Raw genomic sequence first — 23,114 nt, 5'->3', positions numbered from 1 at the left:
TGCTCCGTCTTGTAGCATGGAAGCGCAAGCGCGAGAGAAGACGTCTCCTTTATGTCTAGCTCAGATTTCCACCCGATCAACACAGACAGGGCGCATAGCCCTGATGCATCAAAAGAATGCGAAGAATCGGACAGTCTCGACAATCTGCGTTGGTGGCAGAAAGCAACCATCTATCAGGTATTGATTCAGAGCTTTCAAGACACCGATGGGGATGGCAAAGGGGACATTCGCGGGATAGTTAATCACCTCGACTATTTCGTCGCTCTCGGTATTGACGTTGTCTGGATTTCACCTATTTACGAATCGCCAATGCGGGACATGGGGTATGAAGATGAGCTGGACATGAAGCATTGTATCGTGAGACTGACGAGACGATTGCAGGTATGACATTAGTGATTATCGAAAGGTTAATCCAGTTTTTGGAACCATGCAGGACATGGAACTTCTGATACAGGAAACACATCGAAGAGGACTCAGGCTGATCCTGGACATCGCTCTCAATCACACTGCAACCGAGGTGAGTCCACGATGGATGACAAGATAATAATGACTCACTGACTAGCATTCCTCCAAGCATGAATGGTTCCAAACCTCTCGACGCGCTCGAAAAGACCCAAGCCTAGGTAAGCGAGACTGGTATTTTTGGAGCGAAGGGAAGGTAGATGAGTTTGGCAACCGTATACCTCCAAATAACTGGGAGAGTACTTTTACCGGTACGGCCCGGAGCTTCACGCTCATTCCTCGTCCTTGAAGCTCACTCTGTCTGGGGCAGGTTCGACTTGGGAGTGGGACGAGGTGGCAGGCGAGTTCTGTGCGTACTTCGTCACTTTAATGTCTTAATATATGGGGCTGACGGAAGATCAAGACCTGCACATATTTGGCAAGAATCAGCCCGACCTAAATTGGGATTGCGAGGAAGTACGAAATGAACTGTACAAAGTGTTGAGGTTCTGGTTAGACAAGGGAGTGGATGGATTCCGGGTGAGCAATTATGTTTGCCTTGCTGTAGTCCTCATGGCTGACCACTCGTCACACTGGCGAAGCTCGACACAATGAACTTGGTGTCAAAGACATCATCCTTCCCAGATGCTCCGATTTCGAAGGAAGGTTCAATATGGCAGCCGGCAAATTACTTGTTTGCAAACGGGTACGATTACTCCCATCGCAAGTTCCATTAACTCCTGTCGGGGCTGCAAGACTGACATACTTCTATAGTCCTCATATTCATGAGTACTTGCAGGAAATGCACCAGGAAGTATTCTCCCATTACGACTGCGTGACCCTGGCAGAGATGTCCTGCGGCGTCTCCGCTCCTGAAGCTGTTCGATATACATCACGATTCAATCCTCGTCCCGAACTAAACCTGGTCATCCAATTCCAGCATGTAGAGCTTGACTGTCACGATGGCGACAAGTGGATGCTGCGGGAATGGGAGCTCCCCGAATTGAAACGAATCATCAACGAGTGGCAGGAAACATTGGTCAACAATGGGGGATGGAACACAGTCTGGATGGAGAATCACGACCAGCCAAGAGGCATCTCCAGGTTCACTACCAACAGTCCGCGATTTCGGGCTCTGTGTGCCAAATTGCTTGCTCTATGGCAGTTCACGCTCCAGGGCACAAATCTCATCTTCCAGGGGCAGGAACTAGGGATGATCAACCCGGGACTCTTTTCGGAAGAAATGAATCAAGACATCGAGACAATCCAATATTGGAAAGCGTACGTGTCACTTATTCTGGCCAGGCAAAATGACCAATTCCTCACATAACGAAGCGCTTGTGAAGAGGCAGGAACTGAAGCACCACAAAAGCTCGAGTTGGCCAAAAAGGCCATCATACAGAAAGGTCGCGATAACACTCGGATACCCATCCCGGTGAGACACCACATTCACTTCACTTTGATCACCACGTTAGCTGACTGACATTCCTATCAGTGGACCGAGGATGCCCATGGCGGATTCACAGAACCGACAGCCAAACCGTGGCTTCCCGCCTTTGATCACGGCGGAGAATGGTGCCACGCCAGCCAGAGACACAGTCCTGAGTCGGTCTGGTCATTCTATCGCTCTCTGATCACCATGCGAAAGGCCAACCCGACTCTGGCAAGTACACCTTTGGAACGCTTTCCATATCCTCTGATACTGACTTGGTCCAGTACTACGGGTCATACGAATGCTTGGACGTGGAAAACCCCATTATCTGGGCCTACAAGCGAAAATCCAAACACAAATGCTATCTTGTCGTGCTCAACTTCTCCGGCTGCGCCTCCTCATGGAACTATGTGAATCACAGCGTGGACTTATCGACATCCAGGCTACTCATGTCGAACCATATGACGTGCGAAGCAAGCTCTACTCCGGACCTCATCTTTCTGAGACCGTTCGAAGGACGTCTGTACCAATTGTAGCCGCACGGATTCGATGTATGCTTCAATTAGGCGTGCGGTGGGACTGGCATGCTTATCGAGCAATGGAGAGAAGACTCGGTCCGCTGACCTCCTTTCCTAGATTATGACCATCTGGTCAATGTGTTAGACATGTAGATGCATTTTAGGGCAAATGGTAATACAGCTTCGGTTTTAGATTTTGGTCTAGCTCATGTAGCTAAAATGTTTTTTGCTTCCTCATCAAATGGCCTGCTGGCCCAATGGTAAGGCGCTTGACTACGAATCAAGAGATTGCAGGTTCGAATCCTGCGTAGGTCATTTTTTTTTTTTTTATGTAAATTTTCTGCGTTTCCTTTCGGTCGCCTCTACCCTGACTTTTCTTTTCCTGTTGTCTGTTAAGAAAAGTTCGAGTCGCCGGTATGAGCAAGGAGGCTAAGCTCTCGGCCGTCAGAAGGGACCGCCCTTCGGGTCAAATGAAGACGTGATGGCTTGGAAATAAACATATCAAATCATCATCGTAGCAGTGCTGGGACTGTGATGGAGCATCGTTCCAATTCATGGTTAAATTATCTGTTTGGCTGCCTTGTACTCCATGTCACGATCTATCTATATGGCGCTCGGAGAATGGACATTGTGCATACCTTTGCATGCAACCGAAGCGAATATAAGCATGTTGATGCGTCTTACTGCCGTGACGCTCGTGTCTCATCGTATACAAGCCTTAAGCCATCTTTATGTGTTTTGCTCCAAATCTCTATCTCTATAGGTACCGAGTCCTCCCGCTACTCCTCACGAACTCAACCCTTGCCTATGAGTGATACATTCCATCCCTTACATTGAGAATGGATGACATGAAGCGGAGGAGGCGAGACAATTAATTTCGGACTTATAAGCTTCGTGTATGTGCATGAGACAGACGCCGTCGAGCAGACACACAGTTGAAGGCTGCTTGCGAGACAGCCATTAGGAATTAGAGGTTCGCAAATCATGATCTGCGGCGATTGCGCAGGACAATAAAGTCCCTTGATCAGCAGAAAGGCCATCGTAGGGGGCAAGGCCAGATAAGAATAGTGATACATGATCCAGCTCCTGGAATGTAGCCCTGATCTAGGGGTAACAAACACGATGACTCGTCGCGTCAACTATTAACAACACATACAACTCATAGACTGACCGCAAACCAGAAAACATTTCACTGACCCATTGCGCACATCCGTCCAGTCCTCGACAATACTGCAATATCGAAGACAGTAAGTCGAACCGCAACTTCATACATGTGCCTCAACTGGCCCAATGCAGACTAACAGAAGGACAAACAAGATGGTCAAGTCATCCACCGCAGTCATTACCCTGCTCGTGGCCATGGCGACGGCAGCACCTATTCCCGTGAGTCTACCTTGTTATATCAGGAGCAGCAGGTCGGTCCTCACTGATAGTTCAAAACTGGCAGATCGGGGCCAAAAACACTCCCTCCCACTTGAACGATAACAAGCCCCGGCTAGAGGCCCCAACGCTCGCCAATCTCCTCCTGAATCCGGATCTTTTCAAGTCTTTTAATTTTTCTGGTCTGGTTAAGCCTGTCGGAGACGCACTCACTCCCCCTCCACCTTGACAGAATCATCACTACCACATTTGAGATTGCGGGATCGATGTGAATTAGTAAAAAGTCAAGGGTCAGATCATATCATGTCATTCGTTAACGTTCATACACTCGTAAAAATGCCTCAAAAGTACAACTGCTCAGCAGAAGCGAGAGACTCCGAAGTTCTCTCGGCTGTAGGTCCGACTTAAACAGGCCTCTCGACCGCAAAACAAAAAAAGGGAAGGAGATACCGCAGCAGAACAGTGGTCATCTGAGAGTGATCGTCCAAAATTCGAAAGGTAAACGAACGCTTGAGAGTATCAATATGAAAGAGCGTCTTGAGTCGTGAACTCATTCCCAAGATCAATAGTCCTCGTCCAAATCCAGATCGTCCACCTCAACCCGTGTTCCCAAGGCTTGCTTCCCTTCCTTAATCATCGCTTGAAGCTGCTCGTTAAGTCGTTGCAAACTAGCGTCTTCTTCGCGCTCCATGCGGCGCATCCGAGCCACGTAGCGCTGCGTTTCGACTGAAACAGGACTCTCGCGCGGCTTGGCTGGTGATGAAAACTGCGACCTGGTTGGAGTTGATGGCACGATCCTTTTCCCAGACCGAGGCATCGTCACGCCTGATCTGCGACGAGTATGGGACGGGACGACACCGTGCCGGCGATTCACGCGCCGAGCAGTTACAGGCGATGGACTGATCACCTGCAAGAAACCATCCTGAGAGTCCTCATGAACCATGACCCAATTCTGTTGAATTTCATCCTTCGGAAACCGGCCAGGGACGGGGAATGATCCGTCTCGCTGATGGGTGACATCGTTGGATGCCATGTAATTTTCCTTTTCAGTGGACACTGGTGCCTCCCAGCTTTCATCAGGCTGTGTTCTCGAACCAGAATCGGCTCCCATGCTGTATCCCCGGCCACCTCCGGCGTAGAAGCCTCGGAAAGCACCCGACCAACAAAAATCCCACACTTTGCCAACGACATTGAAAACTGCCCGGCTCCAGCTGACGGGCTCAGATTGCGAGGGACTGCTGTTCTTTTCATCATGGGTGGGTTGCTTCGGGCTGGATGGCAAATTCGAATCCCGACGATTGCGCTTGCGACTGGGTCCACAAGCCTCACTGGGGGTCAAGGACTCGATACTGACATCGAGAGGAGCCGGAAGAGGATGATCTCGATAGCGACTGGGACGGTAGTCGACCTCCGCGGGATTCTCGCGACGTACAAGCCAAGGTCCGCGGGAGAACTGTTGATGGTAGTACGGCTGTTGCTGATAATTGTATTCTCCCCCGCCGGCGAGATGATAGTCGGTGTTGACCAAAGGAGCGGGGCTGGCGAGATCGACGGGAGAGTCATAGAAAGGACGCCTCTCCCCCGCTTCAAAGCGAGATCGCTTGCGGCTGGGGAGGGATATGGAGCGATAGAGCGAGGACGAGGCTGACGGAGTTTGAGGGACTTGAAACAGCTGAGAAGGAGCGGCGGCCAGATCGAGTTTGGGAGGGACGGGAGAGTCGAGAAAGAAGTCTGGCATTTCTCTAAATACCTCTTCTGGAGGAGAAAGTAGACTAACTCTAGAAGAACGAACGATACTGACGATGATGATGCTGACAACTACTTGGTGTGTTGGGAGAGACAAATCTAATGAGGCGGGAAAGAGAAAAGAGAGAAAAAGAGTATGAAAATGGCTGGGAGAGGCGCATAGACCACACCTACATTGGTCAATGATACTTAAGAAGCAGCGATGATGTTAATGTGATGGATCCATTATTATTCTTTTTTTCTTTGTTTCTCTAACAATCAACATTTGCTATAGATCAATTAACATTTCGTCATTCACAGTGTATATGCATCAGCTTGGCGATGATCATAGTCTAGATGTTCACAGCTTTTGACTAGTCCACTGCACGCCAGCAGCCTCCAATCCTTCTTCTCCATCCACCAACACACACCAGCCTTCGTGGCCTCGTCCTCCATCTCCCGCAATCGCTGCTTCAAAGTGTTCTCGGGCGTATTCCAGCACTGCATCGTCAAAGGTCCCAGGCTGCAGCCAGACCGCGGGGATCCCAACCGAATGAGCCTCTTGCAGCAGAGGCAGCGTTACGGCAGGAGGAGTAACAACCGACAACGAGGTTTGAGAGGGAGAAGGCAGAGCGCTGGGCGAAGGCACCGTCTGGTAAGACTTGGAGGGGAGATTGATCTGTGGTGCTCGAGGATTCAAGGGAGTGACGGGCAGAGAGTGTTGATGATACCAAGCAAGGACTATCAGTATCTTGATGTCAGCGATTCGAGGATCGAACCTTCATAGATCGAAGATCCGTATGCCATGCTATCTTTCATCATAACTCACTCTTGTAGCCGAACTTGTTCGCATCGTTGCTGGCTCCAGCAACCGCAAACCGCGGGGAGGAGAAGAATCGTTTGACGGCGTCCATGGAGATTGCGCGTTGGCGACAAAATTAGGCACTGATGTAGTAGTGATTGAGGCTTTCGTATTTTCAAAAATATATCTGCGTGATGATTTGGAGTCCAAGAGATCGAATGTATACTAACTACCTCTCGTATTGTCTATCGAAATGAAGAATATGGCTCCACTTGGAGAATGAATGTGGAGATCTTTATGGGTTTCCTTCCGTCATCCATCCTCGGTTGTTCCACCCGTTGCCACGTCGTTCTTTTGTCTTTCCTTCGAGATTTCCGAGCCAATCTCATCATCTCTTATTGATATTTCGCCATTTTGGTAATCCTGATCTCCACGGCTCCCTCGCATGCCACCCTTCGTTCCCCGTAAGCGTGTCTCTTCCGAGGATCCGCCGACGGCCAAGCGTCAGAATGCCACCCCCATCGTGAAGATCGCAGACTTTGAAGACTCTGACTCCGATTCATCCTTAAGTGATGCGCCTAGCTTGGACGACGAACCCCATGCGAAAAGTGACCTTCAGAAACAGAAGAAACGTGCCTCCGATGGCTCCGAATCCGAGTCCGAGTCCGACGAAGACGACGACGAGGTGGATTGGGAGGACGCGATGGACTCCAAATTCACCTCTGCGTCGGTCTCGGTGACGCCCGCTCCTGCTGTGCAGGATCTCGAATTGACATTGGACAAGAACGAGGTACATCTGACTGATATCGCAGATGGGAAGAAGGGTCCATCCAAGATCGAGCGCCAAATCCGCATCGCCACCCATTGTCTAAACGTCCAATTCCTAATCTACCACAACGCGGTGCGCAACGCCTGGGCAAACGATACCAACGTCCACGAGATTCTACGTCGAAAGCTCCCTGCTGGAATTCATAACGAGGTCAAGAGATGGCGCATCGCCTCCGGTCTCGAGCTTCCCGAGAAGAACACGGAGATAAAGTCCAAGAAAAAGAAAGGCAAAACTCGGAAATCAGAACGGGATTGGAGTGAAGGGTCATCGCGCGTAGAGCCTGGGAAGCCAGATATGAGTCGCGGGGACCCCGTCATCTCATTGCTCAGGGTCTTGGCCGCTTACTGGAGAAAGCAATTCAAGGTTACCGCGCCGGGACTACGAAAGGGTGGTTATCGGCCGATGGCTCATTTGGAAGCCGAAATATCTTCTTTCCAAAAAGACGAACACGATCCTGAGAGGCATGGGGAGCGAATACGCAATGTGGAAGAGTTCCGGTCTGCAGCAGAGCGAATGGAGGGCTCTCGAGATCTCGGGGCTCAGCTGTTCACCGCGCTGGTCCGCGCTCTAGGTATGGAAGCCCGTCTGGTCGCCAATCTGCAGCCCCTTGGATTTGGCTGGACCAAAGCGGAGGCCTACACGCCGAGAGCCAAAGTGGAGGAAGGGACCATTGAGGAAAATGGGGAATCAGAGCCTATAGTTGGTCTAGACTCCGACAGCAGTGACTCAGAGACCGCTCCCGCCCATAAGTACAGTTCCAAAAAATACGACGAGGACCTTCCCTTTCCCATCTATTGGACTGAGGTAGCCTCACCCATCACGCACGAGATAATACCTGTTGATCCCCTGATACTGTCAACCCCTGTGGCAACAACTCCAGAGCTGCAGGCTACGTTTGAGCCCCGTGGGGCCAAAGCCGAGAAGGCCAAGCAGGTTATATGCTACGTTGTTGCGTACTCTCCCGATAAGACTGCTAAGGATGTCACGACACGCTACCTCCGTCGTCGAACCTGGCCAGGGAAGACCAAGGGCTATCGCATACCAGTAGAGAGGATTCCCGTTCCCGGCCGGAAGAGAAAGTTTTTCGAGTATGACTGGTTTCGGACCGTTTTGCGGGTGTATGAGCGCTCCGAGAAAAATCGCACAAAAGTCGATGAGGTCGAAGACGCCAAAGACCTGCGCCCTAACCAACCCGAGAAAAAACAGGTCAAGGAGGGGGACACGCTGCAGAGCCTTCGTTCGTCGACTGAATTCGTCCTGGAGCGATTTCTGCGCCGCGAAGAAGCCCTTCGACCTGGAGCCCAGCCTGTGCGCACGTTTGTGAGCGGCAAGGGCGACAAGGCCAAAGAGGAGAATGTCTACCGGCGAGCAGATGTCCTGAGGTGCCTGTCCGCTGAGAGCTGGCACAAGGAAGGACGCCAGATCAAGATGGGGGAAGCCCCGCTGAAACTGGTGCCGATCCGCGCCGTCACCCTTCTCCGGAAGCGCGAAGTCGACGAGATGGAACGCGAGACGGGCGAGAAGCCCAAGCAAGGCTTATATGCCAAGTACCAGACCGAATACATAATACCACCACCAATTCGGGACGGCATCATCCCCAAAAACGAATACGGCAACATTGACTGCTTCGTGCCCAGCATGGTACCCCGCGGTGCCGTCCACATTCCGTGGCCAGGCACAGTACGCATCTGCAAGAAGCTTGGCATCGACTACGCGGAAGCCGTCACAGGCTTTGAGTTCGGGTCCAAGATGGCCGTCCCCGTCATCCAGGGTGTGGTTGTAGCCTCCGAGAACGAAGATCTTGTCAAGGACGCCTGGCGCGCCGAAGACGCCGGGAAACGGAAGAAGGAGCAGCTCAAGGCCGAGAAACGCATCCTACAGACATGGCGCAAGTTCCTCTTCGGGCTGCGCATCGCAGAGCGCGTTCGCGAGGAGTACGGAGCCGACGAGGGAGACGCGGAGCGTGAATCTCATAACCCATTCGCAAGCCGACAGGCACGAAGTCAGGCCCGTCCACCTCCTGTTCCGGAGGCCTTGCACGAGTGGCCGGGGGAACCTGCCGACCGTGGTGGTGGCTTCCTTCTTCCCGGTGAAGACGACGGCGACGACGGCGACCTGGTTGTTGAGGATCATCATCCACGCCAAGCTCGTCCGTCCGTGCAGCAAACTGAAGCTCAAAGCGAGGATGGAGAGGGGCCCAGTCACGATGCCATTAGCATCAGCTCCGATGGGGGCGGCGACCTCTCGTCTCCACAGCGGATATCGGGTTCTGAAGAGGACGAGCCGTCGGCATCTGCTTCCGACTATGAGCCGCCCTCGACGCGCAGGCGCACTCGGAATCCGGGTCGAAGGACAAGAGGCAAATATTTATCACAATGAATTTAATGTGGGTACGGTAGGCATTTATGCAGATAAAGATTGCTTTGGGATACACGGCAAACTGGGGCGGGACTACTCTGGGAAGGATACAAAGGATGACTTATGTACAATTACTATATCGTACGATAAACATGAATGAACTAATGAACTGCTTTCCGCGAGACAGCCTTACATTGGGCGTCATCGAAGCATATATGCACATTTTCACCGACGTAGGCCAGTTCGTATAATGCGAAGAAAAAAAGTCACAAATAAATGGGAGGTATCATATCCGCCCACGAGCAGACGGAGAAGCAATCAGATCCATCTCCTCAAGGTCCCCAGTGGAGTCCTCATCTGCATCCGGATCAAACTCCCCCAAGGGCGTTACATGCACCGCCGGCGAGGCAATAGGACTATGCGCGACGCGTGGCCGTGACTTGAACACACTATTGTAGTCCGCCTCCTCCTCAAGCAGCTCGTCCCGTGGAGTCGATGCCCGAGTCTGCGACCGTTTCTCGGGTGTTTCGAACTGGTTGACGGGAAGGGAGACACGCGACTTGCGCGAGCGACGGGGCTGCTGTGGGTGCCGGCTGCTCGGGGGCGGAAGCAGCGACATGGACTTGCGGGTGCGTTCGACGAGGGTGAACGTGTTGAGGCGCGGGTCGTGTTTGGGTTCGTCGTCCGGATCCGGGGTGATTTGAACGGTAGGCGAGCTTGTTCCGGTTGATTGGTGGCCCGGTGACGGGACGGCCTCGTTTTCCTTTAATTCTTTACAGTAGGAAGGTCTAGAGTATTGTGAGATCGAGGGTTTGGCCGATTCAGCGTCGGAGGGTATTGTGATGGTTGGTTCCATGGCAGGGACACGTAGTGGAGGAGCGGCTCGTCCAGAAGAACGAGGCTTACCGTCGATGCGGGAAAGAGCTTCATTCATCGAGTGTAGAAGTGCCTGGTCGTCTTGTCGGGGAGCAGCTCGAGCTAGCGGCTGGCGAACGGCTTTTGAGATGCTGGCCACGGTGAGAGCCTGGTGATCCTTGAAGGCCAGTGGCGCCTTGTTTGTTGAATTTCCCGTCTGGAACCCAGCACTGTCTTTCTCGCGCATGGAGCTGGCAACCTCGCGCCATTTCTGCAACCGATTGCGCTGACGCGCGATGCGGGACTCCAAGTCAACCAGCAGGTCGGGTGTCGTGCTGACGGTCAGATCCTCCACAGTCGTCTCGTTTGCCTTGGACCATGCTGTTTCGAACGGCAGCTCTAAGAAGGCATCACTGCTACTGCGAGCGCCGCCCTGAAGCAGGGTATCAGCCCACTCCTCGCTACCCATCCAATTCTCTTTCAGCTCGCGCGCTAACACATCGAGGTTGGCGACATCCTTGGGAAGATCAGGCGGCCCCTCTTTAGAACGATCATCGAGCTGAGTCTCCTTGCTGTCCAGCAGCTGAGAGAACTTTTCATGAACGTCCATAATCCGGGATCGACGCTCACCCATTGTGGCCAGAGAGACACGGTGGGCAAGAATCAGCGGAAGCATCAGCTGATACTCATCTGGGGTGATGCCCTTAGCCATAGACAATCTCACGGCGGGGTTTGGCAGACTGTCCATCGGCGAAGCCAGGACCTTGCGTAAGACGGCGGTGGAGAAGACGGCCAGGAGCTCGTCGACCTTGTCCCCTTTGCAATCGTCCAACATGGACTTGCGGAAGATTGTTTCCCTGCCGAGGTCGCCATTCTTCTTCAGATCAGAAAGCACCCGAGATAGGGCGGCACGAAGATTGACCGATTGTAGCGGTTCCAACGGAGGGTAGAAAGGGCGGAGTTTCTAGCGACGGTAGCTGTTAGATTCATGCGCTTTGTGGGCAATGATTGCAGATGATCACATACATCGTGAGCAAGTTTAGGATCCCAGAGGGCTACGAGGTGATACAGAGCCCATTCGACCGCTCTAATACGCTGGCGCTGGTTCTGCGATGAGGGCGAAAGGGAGCGGACAGTAATGTCGGGCCAGTCTGGTTGAAGATCAAGTTGCAGCAGCTTCAAATTGCGAATGAAGACGCAAGTGTGTGATTGGTGAGCCCAATTAAGGGATTTGGGCCGGAGAGGCTGTTTCGAGGACTGCATGGTGGATGCGTGCAGATGATATGGGGGAATAATGTCAACAAAGCTTCCATGGACCGAAGATCCAGCACAGACTATGGGGAACTCCACTATTACGGCGTCGTCTCAGAACCCGGACAGACACAAGCCATCTATTGGCACATTATTTGCATACCATGAGAGGTATTTACCTCTACACAGTATCCATTTTCCAGAGTTAATAATGGTTATTCTGTACTCAAGCGATACTGGTGCTTCAATATGGAATAACATGGTGTAATCACGTGAATCAGGCCCTTAAATGTTAGTGATTGGAAGCAGAAGAATGCATACATTTTCATCCGCAATCATTTCTCCTAGCTTATTCATATTTATTCATATCAGAGCCTGCATCTTAAGGTATGCTGTATGTAATCGTCTATTCAAGGACTGAATCAGTCTGATATGATAGTCCCTGATGATTCCCCAATCCTTACAGAGCTATAACTTCAAATAAGGCTGGTTTGTTGTTTATCTGCACGATAAGCTGTTTGCATGGTTTGCATTAGAGGCCCAATCAGGAGCATCACAATTAAGAAGACAAGACGACAATTGACTTGAATGGATAGAAGGTTGGTTTATAGAATTGGCAGGCAAGTACTGAAGGAGGACAATTGAACAATTATATTAGGTGATACTGTTCCATAACCATCATTAATATTGCTTGTGGCTGCTGCGCCGTCTGCTTGTTCCCTTCCTACCAAGTGGGCGGTGATAAGAAACAGCTCTCCTTTCTCTCCCCGCAGAGATCTTCCCTTTTCTTCCCTCTCTCATTGACTCCAACTATTTAAATCTTTATCACTGCTGCAGTCGCTTCTATCGTCATATATCCCATAGCGCTGTGCATTACTTCTCAGTCTCTCTTTCAATTAATTTCAGGCCATCCGGTCTCTGAATTAGCTGTATCTCTCCACTCAAATCATTACCAACGTACCCCTCATCCAACAGCATCATGGGTTCCGACGCACCTTCCGACCCTCTCTGGACCACTCAGTCAGGTATGATCTACCCAGTTACTTCAATGCTAATCTCCGTGATTTGACGGTTCTAATTGCCTGTAGTTTTGTCCACACTGCCTCACCCTCCCGAAGAAAACTCCGCCTCCCCCATACCATTTTTCCACCTCCTCGAACGTCTAAAGACCACCAAGCGCGAAGGTTGGCGTCGCTTTGGCATCAGCACCGGCGAATCGATTTCTGACCACATGTATCGCATGTCAATCATGACCATGCTTGCACCTCCTGCTCTTGCCTCCCGCCTCAACCTGCCCCACTGCATGAAGATGGCGCTTATCCATGACATGGCCGAGTCGATTGTGGGCGACATAACCCCTGTGGATAAGGTGAACAAGACTGAAAAGGCGCGCCGCGAGGCCGAAGTGATGAACTACATTGCGAAGAACCTGCTTGGCGGTGTACCTGGAGGCATGTTGACGGGCGAGGAGATTCTGAAGGTCTTCAACGAATACGAAGCGAACGAAACTCTTGAGGCGCAATTTGTGCACGACGTTGATAAGATGGAGCTATTGCTGCAGATGCTTGAGTACGAGCGCACCCACAAGGTTGACCTCTCGGAGTTCTCTCACGTTGCTGGTCGTATCCAGCTGGAAGAGGTCAAGGAATGGGCGACCGTTGTTCTCAAGGAGCGGGAGGCTTTCTGGAAGGGAATGACTGCGAACACGAATGGTACAGCATAGGCGACTAAGCGCAAGAGACTGGAAGGTTGAGTGTATTCGTACTTTGCGTCATTCTTTACATTTGTTTTTTTGGGCCATCATCCCACCGAATCCGGTGGAGGCGTTTGGGTTGGTATTCTAGAATTAGACCGGATAGTGTGCGATAGCATGAGTCTAGGTATGAGCCATATGGGTATCATGGCATTCAACGAGGCACGGTTGACAGTTCCTAATGCATCTAGTATGTATTCTTCGTCTACGTTATAGAACCTGCTATAAGCCACCGGTACGGTCACTCCACAACCTCCCTCTCCATCCTCTCCATCTCCCTCGCCAACATCTCTGCCTCGGCCTCCATCTCCTCTATACTCCTCAGCGACCGCCCCTCGTTATCAACCGCAGGGAACCTTGCTCTCGGCCTCCTCTCCACCTCCCCCTCCCCGTCCTGCGCCCCCTTCCCCTCCACAAAGGCCCGCCTCAAATCCCCCTCCTCCCCATCCAACAAACCATACACCGCATCCGTCCCACCCCGATGGTCCAGATCCGCCCGTTTCCGCGGGATGATGTGCGCATGCACATGCGCCACGCTCTGGCCCGCCTCCGGCCCGTCCTGCACAGCGATATTGAGACTCGACGCGCCGTACACGCGCTCGACCATCTTGCCGACCCGCTGAACGGTGAGGAAGAGATCCGTCGTCTCGGCGGCGGTCAGGTCCGCGACGCGGGGGACGCGCCGGCGCGGGGAAACGAGTACGTGGCCCGGGAGGATGGGTTTGAGGTTTACGAGGGCGAAGGAGAGCGGGGTGAGGTGGAAGACCTTGCATGGTGTTAGTGTCTGTCCTGTCTTTGTCTGCCGGTGAGGTGTGGGAGAATACCTTACCTGGGAGGTGACGAGGAATGGGCCAAAGTAGATCTGGGCACCCTTGAGGGCGGCGGACATGGCGGGGACGGGGTCTCGGACGGACATGAAACTTTCTCTTTTATCTGTTTGGTAATGGGCTGACCGGGGATTAAGTGGATGCCTGGTGAAGAGTAGGAGGGATCCCACTCGAGAGTGGATGTTTTGGCGGTTCAGGTTGATTATGATGCGGAGTCGAGTTGGAGAAGCCGTGCGGGACCTGCTTGATAGCGGAACCGGATGGCTGAGCGTTGAGGCCTTCCCCATAAGGAGTATACAAATACTACGACAGACAGCAAGGCCACTACTGACAGCATTCCGCAAAGTAATGGGTATCATTAATTTCTAGACGGCCTCAGTTGTATATTACATGCCGATTGAGCCTCCACTTGGTCTCGATCAAGTGTGGGAGTAATCGCATCATAGAGATAAATAAACCTGGAACAAAGATGATCTCAAGTCTCCTTGGCTGACTCTGTCGTTGACTCCGGCTCCTGCTTGGTTGTCGTCTGCGATTCGAACTCTTGCTGGGTCTTCTCAGTGGACGCTTCCTCTACGGGCGAGGGCTTTTCCGCTTCGCTTGCTTCTGTGGTCTCGTCTGTATCGGGTTGTATTGTGTCTGCTTGCGACTCCTCGGCCTCGGGTGCTTCCGGCTCCTCAGGTGGCTGGACAGCTTCCGGATCATCCTTTGCTGCTGCTTCTGTATTCGTATCTGAGGCCTTCCCCTCTTCGTCCTCTTGCACCTCTTCAACAGTAACCTGCGACTCGGCCGGGTCTTGCGCGGAAGGATCGGCGGCTTCCTTTTGCTCCTCACTTGCAGGCTCTTCTGCAGGCTGTGTTTCAGACTCAAGTTCGGGTACGGCCTCCGTAGATTTTTCATCCTTTGACTCTATCACAGGTTCCGCCATCTGCTGCTCTTCTGACTCCTCGGCACCCTCACTGATCGTTGTAACGCGAGAACTGATGGACGCGCTATTCTTGTGGCGCCGGGTGGTTGCACCAGTGCTAATGGATGAAGGCTCGACGTTCTCCAGCGGGCCCTCGCTGTCCTTTCGTAGGATCGTCATCCGGCGGTTGTCCGCCTGCTCCTGCATTGACTGATTGGCATCGAGTCCCTCCGCTTCAGCAGGCACCGTATAATTGTCTTCAGGAATAAGCTTGTACATATCGCACACCGTCTTGAAAAATATGTACAGCCCATCATTACCCTCAACCTGCCAGAACACATCCCGGTGCTGGAACCAGGCATGGGCGAAGATGCGATACAGTCGACGGAATATGTTGGTTAGGTACCTCAGACTCGCCTGCGGCCCACCGCCCGCCTCGGAGCCCAACGTAAGACGACTCGGAAAATGCTTTGGAGATGTGAGGATGTTGGTGGCCCAGTCGAGCGTATGGCAGCAGTAGTCGATCGCGCAGCAGGATTTCGGGGGATCATGGACGGCGCAAAGATACTGCCACTCGGATGCACGCATCTCAGGACACGTTTGCGCGGAGCAGGGCGGGTCTTCGGCGAAGAAAGCAACGATCAGGTTATTCACTTTCATAGTGAGGAAACGACAGAGTTCGTAGAGCCAGAGGGACCTGTCCACCCCCTCGGGCGGTTCCGCAAGCTGTATCGCAACATCTCGATTGATAGGCACGACGGTCTCAGATCCCTCCGGTCGTGTGAAGTGGTTGTAGAGCGCTTTCAGGTGTTCTTGAAGCTGGAACGGGGAGTCGAGCTGTTGGGCAACAGAGGGCCTGGTTAGCGAAGGTAAACACCTTTTACTTGCTTGTTTACATGAGCTCACCTGCGACAAAGGAATCAATGGAGGACCGACAGCCATATCAGCCGCTTTAGTTCCAGGTCGGATCCTTCGAGAAGAAGCATCATCATTGCCCTTTGAAGCTGCCAGAAATTCTTGCGTCTCTTTCCCAAACGAATCGCCGACCGATGGTGACTTAGGCCCAATCTGTACCTCCGTGAACGGGGGAGGACTAGGTAAGCGCGGCGAGCTGGAAGGCGACGCTCCAGCAGCAGCCATGATGATGAAGAAGAAGAAGAAGACGAAGAAATAAAAAATAAAAATCTCAAGGCACGGCCTGTCACTGTAATGACGGCAGCCACCAGACACTGATGCTGGTGATGATTGATGGAGAGCTACTGCTGCGGAGCTCGATGGCCGAGACCACCACCAGGATCCTTAGGCTCCAAGGCTCTAAGGCTACCGTAGCCCGAAGCCCATGACCAGGGAAGCCCTGAGCCCTAATCTGCCTCCGCTCCAGGAACAGACGTCATTCTTTCCCCGCAAGAATAAGGTACGGTGATCGCTTCATAGTTCATAGACTGTTTGGGCGAGGCTTTCATCTCGAACTCAAACCATGCCAGCAGATATTATCGATGATGACGATGCTCCCCCAGAGCTGGTTGATGTGTCCGCGCTACCGGACTCAGAAAAGCCCAATATTTCCACGACACCATCTACAACGCTAGACACGCCGGCACAGGATCGCGTACCTATCACTCTGGTAACTGGTATAACTTTATCAGAAATGAGCTTCTTGTGCTTGAGGCTCACATACAACAAGGCTATCTCGGTGCGGGCAAGACTACCCTGCTTAATTACATCTTGAGTGAGAAACATGGCAAAAAGATAGCCGTGATCATGAACGGTTTGTTGTCCAGGATCATCTGAAGGAACATGACTGATATGTATTTTTAGAGTTCGGGGACTGTAAGATGTGGCACGGCAAGGCACAATTCAGCCATTAAACTAACCCAACTCCAGCGACGGACATCGAAAAGCCATTGACGGTCAACCAGAACGGCCAAGAAGTCACGGAGTGGATGGAAGTCGGAAACGGCTGCATCTGCTGCTCCGTCAAGTAAGCACTGCTCCCCCAAGCTCCGAAGACAAGGTGACTGAGCAGGTGGCCGCCAGAGACTCCGGCGTCATGGCCATCGAGTCACTCATGGAGCGCAGGGGGGCATTCGACTACATCCTCCTAGAGACAACGGGGCTCGCCGACCCGGGCAACCTCGCACCCGTTTTCTGGGTAGACGATAACCTCGGCAGCTCCATCTACCTAGACGGAATCGTCACGCTAGTCGACGCGAAGAACATCCTCCGTCTTCTGGACGAGCCCGCGCCAGAGGAAACCGCATCGAGCCATACCGATGGAACTGAGAGCGAGGGCCACGGGCACTCGGGGCCTGTGCTCTCCATGGCGCACATGCAGATCTCCCACGCGGACGTGATCATCATGAACAAGGCGGATCTCGTTACCCAGGAGGAACTCGACCACGTCCGCTCTCGCATCCTGGCGATCAACAGCGTCGCCAAAATCCACGTCACAGACCACAGCAGGACACCACAGATTGAGGGTGTCGTGCTGGATCTCCATGCCTACGACCACCTGGATAGCCTGGACTTTGGTGCCAAGGGACACAGTCACATCGACCCGGTAACACTAACCCTTGCCCATAACCTTCAATTTCTCATTGCTAACCATTTGCTCTATCCTACCAGGCAATATCAACAATCGCCATAATCATCCCCCCTATACCAGCCGACAAGGTCTCACGGGTAGACGCCTGGCTCCAGTCCATCCTATGGGAATCAAAAATCCCAGTAACGGACAATACTGATACTTCTAACCTCGATAACTTCGAGATCCATCGTCTGAAAGGCATTCTAGTCCTGCAAGACGGGTCCTGTAAGATCATCCAGGCTGTCCGGGAAGTCTTCGAGATCCGAGACTCGGAGCCCAAGACAAGCGGCGGCGGCGACTGCAAGCTTGTTCTGATCGGCCGTGGTCTGGGACAGGATGCGCAGCCCTGGCGGAGGAACTTTGAGACGTTCCTAGAGGCCGGACAGTAGCGCAGTGGTTACAGGCGCGATATAGCCGAGCGAGAGCTCAGGCCCCATGGTACAAGTCCTCCGCGAGACATTCTATTACCAGTTGGGAGCAAACACGCGGCAATGCCGAAGCGGCGAAGGAACAGCTTAACCGAATGAGGTAGTCCCACAGACGCAAAGCTTATAGGGCAGCTCAATAAGTTGCCAAATAGTTACCACGAAACAATCGCCAACTCCTCTGACGTACCTGCAGCCTGCGTGATCCATATTTGCAAAAAAAAAAGGCGTCAATTAAAATTTTGATAAGATAAATACAGTTTCATGAAAGAGAAAAAATTGACAACGGACATCGGAAAAGTATACAATGGAACCACTTGCAGAGGGAAAAGAGCATCAGATGACATCCGCCAATCGTATATCATGAGAAGATCGGGAATGAGGACCTGGCACCGCAGAGAAAATAGGCACATCTCTAAAACGCAGGTCGTACTCAGACAACGGTGGTGCTGTTCTGAGAAGTGAATGTTTCAACTTCCAATGCCCTGGTATCTCAACCGAGTATGAGCAATAGTTGCGGTTGGGTTCTATTCAACGATGGCGCAAGAGCCGTACCAACAAGAGACTGAATAGTAGAAACCAAAACTCCAGGTTCGCCTTTATCGACTTTCCGCGAGTCTCGTCCATTCGAACGAAGGAGAAAATATGGGAAGGGACGCCAACGGGGTAACTGTACAGCGCGAGCATAAACGTGTATCAAGGGTATCAAGCACTTTGAGGCCATGGGTCTGAGGCCTGGCTAAATCATTGGGAAGAAATGCTGAGTCGTGAGAAAGGCTTTTAGTTTCTAATATGCACCCACTGTCATATTGATGCCGAGGAATTGTTGGGGATTGCTGGGTTGATGGGCAGATGAGATTCGCTCAAATAGGGTGTTTGCTCCAAGAGACCATGCTTTGGATAGTTGAAAGCGGAGCGAATGGCCGACTGTGATATTCGGTCTGTATTCAGATCCGCAGACTTTTGCTTCTTTACACTCGATGCGGGGTTGATTGGTAAGACTGAATGTAGAAGGGATGATACGGCGTGTGTTGACGCTTCGGTGGACCAGTTACCCTTCGGGATATAGGGACACTCAAGGTCCACCGTCGAGGAGAAATGTGGATGAGTAGATTGAGTTGTTGCTGATGAAGCAGAGGACGTATGGTATTTCACCGATCTTGAAGATGGTTCTCTCGTGCTGCCTGAAGAGCAGGCTGGATTTCGACCGACACCCGCCAGCTCCGCCGGGATATGGTCAATCTGGAAATGTAACGAGTTCGCTGATTGATCGACAGGATATGCTTGATGGATAGAGTCTCCCCCGCTAGTGTGTCGTCCTCTCTCATTTGCTCCACCACGGTCGGGGATGTGGTTGCGAAGATTGTTTTCGGGTACGCCTCTATCGGTAGAGGAGTGAGGGCGTTGGCCATTCGTCTGGGGATTTCGAGAATCAAAAGTCACCTCACAGGGGCGATTGTCGGCTGCGTACTCGTGCGTGGAGTTTGAGTGTTCATTTGTGGTCGGCATTTTTTCGTCGTCCAGTGACAGACTGTAACAGTCTTCCCCAGCAGCGTATGCTGGAAAGGACTCTACGCTATTGGCATATAGCCGAGACCCTGACTCGTCCAGAGAAACTGCTCTTTCATGGAAATGACCAGGTTGATAAAATGGCCGGTTGTTTGGACCGGCAAAAGGTGCCGCTGTAGTAATGGCACGAGCATTATATAAAGGTAACGGGCTGTTGTACAGTCCAACCCCGAGGCCTCCATGTGGAAGATGCGTCGAGTGGAATTGCGGTGTTGTTGAAAGCTCCTGCGGGAAGAAGACCAGGAGCTCCTTTGCCGAGAGCCTGTGTCGAGGAGAAGGACTCAAGCAGATTGATACAATCCTGCGATACCAATCAGGCACGTTCACCTCCTCGCCCAGCAAGAGGGGCCGAGGCTGCCGTTCAGGTTCGTCTTCCTCGGTGGCCAGCGCCCACAGCGTCATTCCTAGCTGATAAAGATCGGTTTTGACCCCGATGTACATGGATATTCGCTGGTTGCTCTCGATCTTGGCGGCAATCTCAGGGGGCTCCCATCCCACAGGACAGCCTCGTCTGTTGATATCGATGATTTTGGCGTTGTCATCGGCGTCCACCACGATGTTCGACAATGTGAAGTCTCCTTGCACGTATCCCGACTCGTGAATCTCACCCAGGCCCTGGACGATTTGCCTCGCCCACCGCGCTCGCCGCTCCCAGGAGATTGTGCCCCGCTGCTCATACAAAATGTCAACCAATGCCCCCTGCTCGGCGTAACTGATAAGTAGACCCTTGACGACATCTCGCCGGTCGTTGACAACAATCCCTTCCACTTGAATGACGTTTGGTGAACCGTTGAGGGCATGTAGAGCGTTGATCTCGTAGAGAAACTCGTCGACCGTGTCGGGACCGGGAATTTCCTTTTTGATATAGTTCTTGCCATCCAGTCGGACATTGTACACGAAGCCCGACAGATGCGCCTCGAAATGCAGCTGATATTCAGGGACAAGGCGAGCCTCCGGCAAATGGCCGATGCAGGAGGTCGGAGGGTAGGGGATGATTTCGTTTACGTCTTCGGTGACGTGCACATGGAGCCGGCCATCACGCGTCTCCAATTTCAGGTTTGTGACTGTGTCGTAAAACTGAATCTCTGGAAGCGACTCTCGGATAGACTCGTATATTCGAGCGCACTTGTCTCGCTGGTAGCGTAATTCCTTCAGATCCTGCTCAAGCGAATCGGGAGGAGCCCCCCGATAATCGCAAGAAATGGTGACTCTGCGCCATCGGTTGGGGGCCTCTGCATAGGTGACGAAAAATTTCTCGCGCTCGGACCGGTCACGAAAATGCATACTCAGATTCAGTATCCATCGCTTTTCCAACTCCATCTCAATCAGATCCTCCGGCGGCTGTTCGGGCACATCCGCGACCTCGGGACACGGATTCCAATCGGACATAACCTCACTGTCATCATTCGTCGTCGCGGGTGGTTCAACTTCCTCCACCGTGGGTTCTTCCGCGTGGTCGTGCCATGGAACCTCGGGCGCGGACAATCTGGGGTCCACGGTGGGCTGTGGGGACCTGGTCCGCTGGGCGCTCAACGGGCGACGACGGTCGGCGGAAACGGCACGACGGGGCTCTGGTTCGACGGGGGCTAGACGATCTCGTCGTTCCGAATCCTGTCTCTTGAATGTTGTTGAACGGGGCAGACCGACACCTACCCTGCGAGAAAGTCTGCGGGTCAGGTTATCGTGGGGTTTGGAGGAATGGTGGGCATTGCCGTTGTTGTTTGCTGTGGAAGAAGGGTTTGCGGGAGGCGAGGAGTCACCAGAAGGTGACCGGGAGGATAAGTCGCGATCATCACGGCCAAGCAGTCTTCGAAGACCGAGTCGATGCCACATGCTCTGTTTGGGGCGAGGGTTGACCTTTTCTGGGTCAAGCAGAAAACCCAGGTGCCTCGTGGGGCTATAGGAACTGTCTGCGATGGAGATGGCCATACAGATCGATTCGGTCGCTCCACGGTCGTGCAAGGAACGACTTGAACACCCCGCCAACTGGATTCCCGACGTCCATAAGAATTGAGGCCGGCGCTGGGAGAAAGGACGATAGCAATCAATTCACTGGTGCTGCAGCCGGTTTTTCACCTGTCTAATCGAACAACCTGAAGACAGAGGGGAGAGATAGAAGAGAGAGACGCGAAAAGATGATTGGGAAAAGAGAACAAAAACAAAAAAACAACAAGAAGAAAAATTTTTTTCCTGTTTTCTATATTGTTCCCTTGAGAAGTCGGTGAGGTTTGAATTTAGGTCGTATGAAAATTTGCTTCGTCCGTGCCAGCTTGGGCTGTGGCTGGGTTGGTTTTTTTCCTCTTGACTGCCTAATGAGGATCGAACAATGAGGGCGAGGTAGAATGAGTCAAGGTGAAGGGCATCAGGAGTCAGGGAAATTCTTGTGGCGGCGATAAAAGAATCACGAAACTGAGTAGTCTTCGGACGGACAGACAGATAGATAGATAGATAGATACGTAGACTCGATACTTGAAGATGCAAGAGGAAAAAGATATGATAGATGGATAATTGCCAATGGGCAACAGTTTGATGGTGGTTTTGCCCTGCTTGCTGCAAGCCTGCAAGGCGTCTACTCGTTTAGATCCAAGTCTTCTTTCTGACATCTAACTGAACTAAGGATAATGGTTGGAGCAGCAATATAATGATCCGTCACCCCTCCTTCCTCCTGGATTAGTCCTTGCATTGGGATAGTCAATTTACGGAGTATAAAACAGGATAGCTGGAGATGTCCCGCACAACGGAGCAATAACAGAAAAACAAAAACAACAAAAGAAATCCTAGAGAAAATTGTTGATCACCAGAAATGATGTTACTCAAACATCCTTTGAGATAGATACTAGACTAACACTCAATACCAAACGCACAAATGGAATATTGAAGCTGTATGGCGGCCTGATATGTGCCTGACATATCTGTATAGAAGAGTTACGAAGGCATCATCTTTTCTCACACACCACGGATAGATAACTAGGACATCTCGGTAAATACTCAATTGCGACAGCCTTGTAATTCGAATCTGGTATCCAATTCGCAGCGCCAGCAAAACGACCCAGTGAACCTGCATCCCTTTTCTTCCTGATGCATTAGGTAGATATTAATGCACAGCCCAAATCTTTCTCGAAGCCTTAGTTCGCCTGTTCCAGTTGGCTATTCGGAGTATGTAGGTACCTTAGCCTTCCCAAAGGTTTCAGCGTATGTATCGGTATTCTCATGTGCTGGCGCACGACAGCGTATACTCCAATTGTCCCTTGTACTTCTCCCATCCATAACATACAGACGAGATAACGATGCTGATGATGATGAGCGATGGCGTTGACCCAACCAGCATATCGCTCTACGCGCATGGTGAGACAGTCGAAGACATCGCGACAAACCTACCATTGCATTGCAGGTCGGTAGGTAGCCAACCATGGCGGATCATCAAAATACTTGAACAACATGGAACCCGGACAATA

General features: G+C 52.0%; 11 protein-coding genes and 1 non-coding gene across 12 annotated transcripts; 6 read left to right on the top strand and 6 right to left on the bottom strand.

The window, feature by feature from the left end:
• Positions 1–51: 51 nt before the first annotated feature.
• Positions 52–2,409, top strand: Aspvir_000678 (glycoside hydrolase family 13 protein; the record flags this gene model as incomplete). Its single annotated transcript, XM_043265812.1, has 10 exons — positions 52–323; positions 382–517; positions 575–713; positions 773–811; positions 866–981; positions 1,044–1,147; positions 1,216–1,722; positions 1,777–1,876; positions 1,937–2,104; positions 2,158–2,409. The coding sequence occupies 10 exons, from the start codon at positions 52–54 to the stop codon at positions 2,407–2,409; spliced, it is 1,833 nt and encodes a 610-aa protein (XP_043121747.1).
• Positions 2,410–2,634: 225 nt separating this feature from the next.
• Aspvir_000677 lies at positions 2,635–2,706 on the top strand. Its single transcript has one exon. It is a non-coding gene; the product is annotated as a tRNA-Arg (tRNA).
• A 1,002-nt stretch (positions 2,707–3,708) lies between these two features.
• On the top strand, positions 3,709–4,000 carry Aspvir_000676 (putative pheromone P-factor (Map2); the record flags this gene model as incomplete). Its single annotated transcript, XM_043265811.1, has 2 exons — positions 3,709–3,774; positions 3,839–4,000. The coding sequence occupies 2 exons, from the start codon at positions 3,709–3,711 to the stop codon at positions 3,998–4,000; spliced, it is 228 nt and encodes a 75-aa protein (XP_043121746.1).
• A 333-nt stretch (positions 4,001–4,333) lies between these two features.
• Aspvir_000675 (uncharacterized protein) lies at positions 4,334–5,509 on the bottom strand (the record flags this gene model as incomplete). The annotated part of the gene is made up of 1 exon (XM_043265810.1): positions 4,334–5,509. One exon carries the CDS (start codon positions 5,507–5,509, stop codon positions 4,334–4,336), a length of 1,176 nt encoding a protein of 391 aa, XP_043121745.1.
• Positions 5,510–5,857: 348 nt separating this feature from the next.
• Positions 5,858–6,410, bottom strand: Aspvir_000674 (CoA-binding protein; the record flags this gene model as incomplete). The annotated part of the gene is made up of 2 exons (XM_043265809.1): positions 5,858–6,237; positions 6,326–6,410. The coding sequence occupies 2 exons, from the start codon at positions 6,408–6,410 to the stop codon at positions 5,858–5,860; spliced, it is 465 nt and encodes a 154-aa protein (XP_043121744.1).
• Positions 6,411–6,743: 333 nt separating this feature from the next.
• On the top strand, positions 6,744–9,506 carry Aspvir_000673 (Rad4 family protein; the record flags this gene model as incomplete). Its single annotated transcript, XM_043265808.1, has 1 exon — positions 6,744–9,506. One exon carries the CDS (start codon positions 6,744–6,746, stop codon positions 9,504–9,506), a length of 2,763 nt encoding a protein of 920 aa, XP_043121743.1.
• A 265-nt stretch (positions 9,507–9,771) lies between these two features.
• Aspvir_000672 (uncharacterized protein) lies at positions 9,772–11,603 on the bottom strand (the record flags this gene model as incomplete). Its single annotated transcript, XM_043265807.1, has 2 exons — positions 9,772–11,304; positions 11,367–11,603. The coding sequence occupies 2 exons, from the start codon at positions 11,601–11,603 to the stop codon at positions 9,772–9,774; spliced, it is 1,770 nt and encodes a 589-aa protein (XP_043121742.1).
• Positions 11,604–12,570: 967 nt separating this feature from the next.
• On the top strand, positions 12,571–13,314 carry Aspvir_000671 (HD domain-containing protein; the record flags this gene model as incomplete). The annotated part of the gene is made up of 2 exons (XM_043265806.1): positions 12,571–12,616; positions 12,680–13,314. The coding sequence occupies 2 exons, from the start codon at positions 12,571–12,573 to the stop codon at positions 13,312–13,314; spliced, it is 681 nt and encodes a 226-aa protein (XP_043121741.1).
• Positions 13,315–13,585: 271 nt separating this feature from the next.
• On the bottom strand, positions 13,586–14,233 carry Aspvir_000670 (HIT family protein; the record flags this gene model as incomplete). Its single annotated transcript, XM_043265805.1, has 2 exons — positions 13,586–14,110; positions 14,174–14,233. 2 exons carry the CDS (start codon positions 14,231–14,233, stop codon positions 13,586–13,588), a joined length of 585 nt encoding a protein of 194 aa, XP_043121740.1.
• Positions 14,234–14,646: 413 nt separating this feature from the next.
• Positions 14,647–16,218, bottom strand: Aspvir_000669 (Mob1 family protein; the record flags this gene model as incomplete). Its single annotated transcript, XM_043265804.1, has 2 exons — positions 14,647–15,915; positions 15,985–16,218. The coding sequence occupies 2 exons, from the start codon at positions 16,216–16,218 to the stop codon at positions 14,647–14,649; spliced, it is 1,503 nt and encodes a 500-aa protein (XP_043121739.1).
• Positions 16,219–16,555: 337 nt separating this feature from the next.
• Aspvir_000668 (CobW family GTP-binding protein) lies at positions 16,556–18,054 on the top strand (the record flags this gene model as incomplete). Its single annotated transcript, XM_043265803.1, has 5 exons — positions 16,556–16,709; positions 16,763–16,846; positions 16,963–17,059; positions 17,116–17,638; positions 17,704–18,054. The coding sequence occupies 5 exons, from the start codon at positions 16,556–16,558 to the stop codon at positions 18,052–18,054; spliced, it is 1,209 nt and encodes a 402-aa protein (XP_043121738.1).
• An 840-nt stretch (positions 18,055–18,894) lies between these two features.
• Positions 18,895–21,588, bottom strand: Aspvir_000667 (protein kinase family protein; the record flags this gene model as incomplete). The annotated part of the gene is made up of 1 exon (XM_043265802.1): positions 18,895–21,588. One exon carries the CDS (start codon positions 21,586–21,588, stop codon positions 18,895–18,897), a length of 2,694 nt encoding a protein of 897 aa, XP_043121737.1.
• Between the last annotated feature and the right edge of the window lie 1,526 nt (positions 21,589–23,114).

This window comes from Aspergillus viridinutans, assembly GCF_018404265.1.
Source record: "Aspergillus viridinutans IFM 47045 DNA, scaffold_1, whole genome shotgun sequence".
In the NCBI taxonomy this organism is placed as follows: Eukaryota; Fungi; Ascomycota; class Eurotiomycetes; order Eurotiales; family Aspergillaceae; genus Aspergillus; species Aspergillus viridinutans.
Note: the sequence above shows the minus strand (reverse complement) of the source record. Positions and strands in the feature narration are given on the sequence as shown.